Source organism: Castanea sativa, chromosome 5 (genome assembly GCF_040712315.1).
Source record: "Castanea sativa cultivar Marrone di Chiusa Pesio chromosome 5, ASM4071231v1".
Lineage (NCBI taxonomy): Eukaryota > Viridiplantae > Streptophyta > Magnoliopsida > Fagales > Fagaceae > Castanea > Castanea sativa.
Window position 1 is genome coordinate 55,928,910 of NC_134017.1, and position 6,421 is coordinate 55,935,330.

At 45.6% G+C, this 6,421-nt stretch overlaps 1 protein-coding gene across 1 annotated transcript; it reads left to right on the top strand.

The window, feature by feature from the left end:
• Positions 1 to 382: 382 nt before the first annotated feature.
• On the top strand, positions 383 to 952 carry LOC142635442 (uncharacterized). The gene has a single exon (XM_075809595.1). The coding sequence runs from the start codon at positions 383 to 385 to the stop codon at positions 950 to 952; it is 570 nt and encodes a 189-aa protein (XP_075665710.1).
• Positions 953 to 6,421: the final 5,469 nt, after the last annotated feature.

Sequence of the window (6,421 nt, forward strand, 5' to 3'; positions counted from 1 at the left end):
CCAGGCTATAGCTGATCTATTAGCACAGTTCCTGGGAGAAGAAGAATTTCTGCTCGATGATGAAGTCCCAAGAGAAGTAGCTGCAACAGAAGAAGTCGAAGAACGATGGTTGATGAAATTTGATGGGTCTTCTACTGCCTAATCAGGAGGAGTAGGAGTAGTTCTTTACCATGAAGAAGACAAGGCTATAGCACTATCATTCAAAATAGAATTCCCCTGTTTAAATAACACGGCAAAATATGAAGTCTATCTAACCGGGTTAGCCACGACCCTTGAAATGGATGTCAAACACTTGAAAGTGATAGGGGACTCGAACCTAGTGGTCTGCTAGACCAAAGGAAGCTCCTCATTAAAGGAACCCAGCCTAGCCTCTTACTGGGCAATGGCCCAGAAGATGGAGGAAAGGTTTTTGACCTTTGAAATAGAGCACACATCAAGAAGCAAAAATCGGTTCGCAGATGCGCTGGTCGCATTAGGCTCACAAATAGTATTTGAAGGGGATAGTGGCAAGATAGAAGTCAGTAAGAGGAAAGAATTTATTATCGAAATATTGAAGGAAAAGTTCCAGGAGGAACAATGTGAAGAGGATTGCTGGAATCCCATAAGGGAGGTCTTGATGATAAGAGGTGAGCCTGCGGAGTTAAAGGTACTAAAAGATTATACTCTGGTAGGAGGAGAACTATACCGTAGGATGCCAGGAAGGGTCTTGTCTAGATGTGTGGGGCAAGAAGAGGCCCAGAGAAAGTTGAAGGAAGTACACGACAAGGCCTGTGGATCCTGCGGAGAGATCAACCTTTACCACATACTCCAAAGGATAGGTTTTTACTGGCCGAGTATGGGAAAAGACGCGGGCCAAGTCCAAGTCCAATGTGAGACCTGCCTGCTTGAGGTTGACAGAGAAGAAAGCTACGCTGTGTTCGTCAGCGAGGATTGGAGAAAGCCATTCACCTAGTACTTAGCAGAAGGAGTCCTGCCACAAAAACACAGTGAACGATACAAGCTTAAAAGGCTAGCTACACGTTACTTTCTGCACAATGGAGTCCTCTTCATCAAAGGGTATGATGGAGACCCACTACGCTGTCTAGGCCCCAAGGAAGCGAAAAGTATGATAAAGGAGGTACACGCGGGAGAATGTGGAGAGCACTAAGGAAAGAAGAAGTTATACAGATGTTTGCTACAGATGGGCTACTACTGGCCTGCCATGACAAGGGACACACAAAATTTGTAAAAAGATGTCACAGCTGCTAGATACAGGCCAACTTGATTCACACCTACCGCAACAATTACACAGCATGGTTACCCCATGGCCATTCCATATCTTAAGGCTTGATCTGGTAGGGCCAATTAACCCACCATCGCGTGGATACATATGGATCCTGGTAGCTATGGAATACTTTACCAAGTGGGCAGAGGCAGTGCTACTTCGTAAAGCAATGGGAGGAGTGGTGGCAAACTTCATCAAGGAAAATATAATAATAAAGTTCGGGGTGCCCTATAGAATCATCAGCGACAATGGCACGCCATTTGTCAACAGTGATGTAAGGAGGATGCTGGAATTCTACCAAGTTAAACACCATCGGTCATCACCCTACTATTCGCAAGGAAATGGGCAAGCAGAGGCGATAAACAAAATTCTCATAAAAATCATCAGTAAAATGAGTCAAGAATATACAGGATGATGGGCAACGCATCTACTAGACGCCCTTTGGGCCTACAAAAACTCACCAAAGTCAGCCACAAGATTTTCACCCTTCTCCCTGGTCTACGAAACAGAAGTGATGAGCCCAACAAAAATAATGACCCATTCCCTACGGGTTATGCAAATGAAAGAAAAAGAGAAGGAGAAAGAGGTCTGTGTGGCAGAAAGATATGAGGACTTAGAAGGGCTTGATGAGAAGAGGGAAGAAGCTTAGGAACATAGCCGCAAATATAGACGGAGGATGACAGAAGCTTAAGGCAGGATGACCAAAGAAAAGGTATTCGCAGAAGGGCAACTCATGTTAAAGGTGGCAAATTATGTTAGGAAAGGCATGACAGGACCGTCTAAGTTTGCACCGAAATAGGGAGGACCCTTTGTGATAAGAGAGGCTCATCCCACTGGGTATTACCGCTTAACCCAGATGGATGGCAAGGACTTGATGGACCCCATCAATGGGAAGTGGCTGAAATGCTATTATGCATAGAAGGAAGAAGAATGAGAGGTCACGAAATCACTTTTTTTTTTTTTTTTTTTTCCTTTTGAAGAGTCTTCTGTTTCCCTTTTTTTTTCTCTTATCTTTCAAGTGGCCATGTCACAAAGCAAGGAATTGTAACATGCTCTCATGAAATATGCAATGAAAAGATATGAAGCATTATAAAACATCCCATGTCATAATAGTAGCAAGAAAAGAAAGCAGTTACCAAATGTAGCATTTTATAGTTACAAAACCCGAATTATGGCAAACCCGTTAAATAAGTGCTCAAAAAGAAAGAAAGAAGGGAAACATAAGAGGTACTAAATAGAAAGGGAAAGGAATCACATCAGCGAAGTCTGGAGATAAGAGTCTGATCACCAAAACGGCTAGAGCCACCAATGTTAGAAACGAGGCGCTCACGACGATCCTTTAAGTCTGCCACCTCCTTCTTCAGGACCTCAAGGCGTGTGTCAATGGCATCAATGGCAGGCTGAACTTTCCTCATAAAAAAGGCATGAGCAATCTCACGAAGATGGTCTAAAATGAACTCTACAACAAATCCCACACTGATAAGCTCCTGAATCGCTGCCCTCCACTACAGGATCCTCTCAATTGAAACAGTGTCAACGAAGTTATGCTCGATGTCATTCATCACACTCCCTAGTAGCTTCAGAAAATGCTCCCTGGTAGAACGGCTGTACCTGAACTCTCGCATAAAGTCACCGCTGCTACTGTAAATCGCCACGAGAGGGGAAGCGCAATCCTCAGGTATCCTAAAGCCATGGAAGTCGACATAGGGAGGCTCGGAACCCTAGAAATCTACAGGATCGAGGTGGTTAACCTCGTGTTGGTCGAAGCGGTTAAAGAAGGCTACAGCCTCACTCGCCGGATTTGGCACTACGGCAGAACTACTACCCACCTCAAAATGAGAGGGAACAATGGGAAGGGAACTTGGCAGAAGATGTAAGAAGTGGAATAAGAATACGTGAGGCAAGCAAATTGAAACGCACATTGAATGGAGGATGAGGAGGAGAGGAAAAGAGGAACTCACCAGGGCCTACGAGAGTGGGGGCTGTAGGAACGGCAAGAGTAGGTGCTACAGGTGTGGCTGCAATATCTAGCTTTTCAGAGGTCTCTGCAATAAGAAAGGATGGACATGCAAAATAACGGAGACCGCAGCAGGAAAAGTGTCACTGATATATACAAAGAAGAGATAGTAAAAGGAAAAGGGGAAAAAGAAATTTGGCAACACATAGAAATATGTACCCACGAATTCAACCCCGTGCCCAGAACTTTCTTCTTCTCTTTCAAATTCAGAAGCCCTCTTTTTCTTGGCAGGTTCATCATCAGAGTCCTCAAGAACATCCTCAGACTCTTCAGAGGACAAGTCCGCGTCGGGACCGCGTGTGGCAGAAATAGGAATGGAGGAAGGGGTGACCACTAAAGAGGAGCCATCCTTCATAGCCTGGGATAGAGATGCGAAAGGATCACTAGTGGAAATAACAAGAGGTGCGACCGGAGAAACAGCCTTGGCCAGAACAGCAGCAGCAGGAATAGCCCTTTCTTGGGAAGTGGGTGTCAAGGCAGAAATGTGAATGGTCTCACTGACCCCTTCAGCAGGAACTCCCTGTGGAGCAGCAGGAGTAGCAGGGGTCATAGCAGGAAACACCACATTCGCTCCATCGAAGAAACCCTCCATAGGAATACCCTTGGAGGCAAAAATCTCTTCAATCGTAGGACAATACATAGAGATGGGTTCAAGATCGGCCTGAGAAACAAGAGACGAAGGTTAAAGACACGAATAAAAGAATTTAAAAAAAAAAGGAAAAGGAAAGAAGAAAGCATACTTCAAAATCGAGCTCATCAAGCGGAATAGGATGGGTAGCAGACGAGTTTTCCTTTTACTTCGACTACAAGAGAAAAATGAGAAGAAGGGGACAAGCTAGTAGAAGCATGGGGTAAACCGCAAGAAGAATCTTAAATAAGAATGACAAAGAATAAGGGAAAGTTAGAGATGACATACCCTCCGCTCAGTAGTGGTGGGCGCGTGTCCTGTTGGAAGGGGGAGTATTAGTGGATGGCCGAGGAATGGTAGGCCTAGCCTTGCCTGCAGTGGAACGCTTGCTAGAGCGGGTGCGAACGGAAAGAGGAGTAGTGCTCTCTAACACGATGTTACTCATAGAAGGCAAATCACTTTCAAAGGAACGATATCTGAGCAAGTTTTAGAAGAGTCATCACCTGCCTTCTTCTTTGCAGACTTGGACTTGGTAGAACTTCTCTTCGCTGGCACAGGGACATTAGTCACTTTCACTCTTTTCTCCCAGCTCGCGGGGTAATCACTAGTGTGCTAGTACCACCCTTTCTCCTTCTCAACCCACTCGAAGATGGCAGAACGGCTTTGTTTTCTAGCATAAGCCCGTACAGATGCAGAAGGTAAAAGCAAGCAGGGATTGGCGGAGACGACTGTGCCAAGCCCATCAGGAGGGATGAGGGAAAATCTGGGGCTACCCAATAACTCCTTCTCAAAAGAAATCATCACTACCTGCCAGTACCCGTGCATAGCAGTAGTGCAAATACCTTCCCTCTGACAGCTTAGAATAGTGACTACGGTGAAGTCCTGGCTCCAAAACTCAAAAGCAGTATGCCGCAAGGAAAGGTCGGACGGAAGTGGGAGACTCCGTAAGAAAAGAGATGTCATCAGGAATGTCCTGATCCAGTCCAAATTACCTCCTCACCTGGTTAGCAAGATAATGTACAAACCTGACGCCTTCATTAGCCAAATAAGGCAACCACCTAGTGTTGGTGGCTGTTAAATACGTTATACGCCTCTCCTTAAAGCTAGTTAGCGGGTTGGTAGTGCCAACAACATCAATAAATGTACTCATAACAGAATCCATACACGTATAGCCTGTACCTAAATTCCTATATGCCTTCCAAGAAAACCCAACTCCTTTATCGAAGAATTCAAGAATAGGATTCCCAATCGGTTTTAAACCAACCCAACGAAAAGCCAAAGGAAAATAGTAATCAAACCTGCCATAGAAGTCCATGATAACCTTTGGACACGAACTGTACTTCTCTTTGGCAAAGCAAACGGGCCTACACTTTGTCAGATGCTTGGCACAACGTTCATACAACATGTGCTGCAAGATGGTACTATGAACAGAAGTGGTGATCAAGTGACAGGAACCTGCCTGACTTTCGTCGCTCCGCAGGATATCTAATTGGACATACAGATGTCCCAAGAACATGGGTGCTAGTGGCAAACTCACCCCAGCAAAAATATTAATGGCTAACCGAAAGTACAGAGGCTTCACAGCATAGTGGGGGTGGGAACCAAAAACAAACTTACATAACTAGAATGTGACAAAGGCTGCACGGCTAATGGCGACGGAAAGCTTTGAAGGAGAACCAATCCAAAACTACAACTTGGCATTACCACTCATCCTTTTCTTCAATTCTGCCTCTATGGCCTCTTCTCCTAGAGAAAGCTCAAGGGTGGTAGGATTAACATCGCCAAGAATGGGTAGAAGCAACTGATTCACCATGTCCTCCAAGGTTATGATAATCTCACCACAGGAGAGAAAGAAGGTGTGGGTGGTGGTGCACCATCAACGGACTAACTGGAGGAGATTAAATAAGTCCCTGAAATTGGCCAAACGGCGGGATAGAAGGATGACCTTCAATACACCGGCCCGCTGAAGTAAACCCATGAAGTTCGTATTCGATAACTTTTTGTCTACCCACTCCTTCCAGCCCAAGGCAGCATTAGACTCAAATTCGAAAAGGATGGGTACATGGAGCGAAATGCCTTAGCAGATAGAGAGATCGGAAATCGAAGAGGCCAATGGAGCCCAAGAGACATTGGGGTTACGCCGGCAAAGGGCAAGCCACACACGGCCCGGCGGCAGCGGCACATAATCACCAAGGACTTTAAGGAAATGGTCGTGAACATCATACCAAGGATTTATGAGGGAGGCACACTCGCTGTTAGGGTCGCGCCGTTCTACTTCCTCTTCGGAATGGTCTAACTCAGAATAGGCGACCTCTTTGCCTGCCTCACGCGCAGCAGGACATCGACAACTTCTTTTCCCTTACGGCGGGAAGAGGTTTGACCTTTCGCCAATGTCATGGTGTATCGGTTGATCGGGGAAGACGACTTATGGTGATTGGGAAGAAGGACACAGAGAAGAGAAGAAAAGAGAAGAGAAAAGAAAGGGTGTTTGTGTCTAATATCTGAAGGGACT

Bases quoted from the DNA above. Each gene is read 5' to 3' on its own strand.
- LOC142635442 (XM_075809595.1), top strand. From the start codon at position 383: ATGGCCCAGAAGATGGAGGAAAGGTTTTTGACCTTTGAAATAGAGCAC.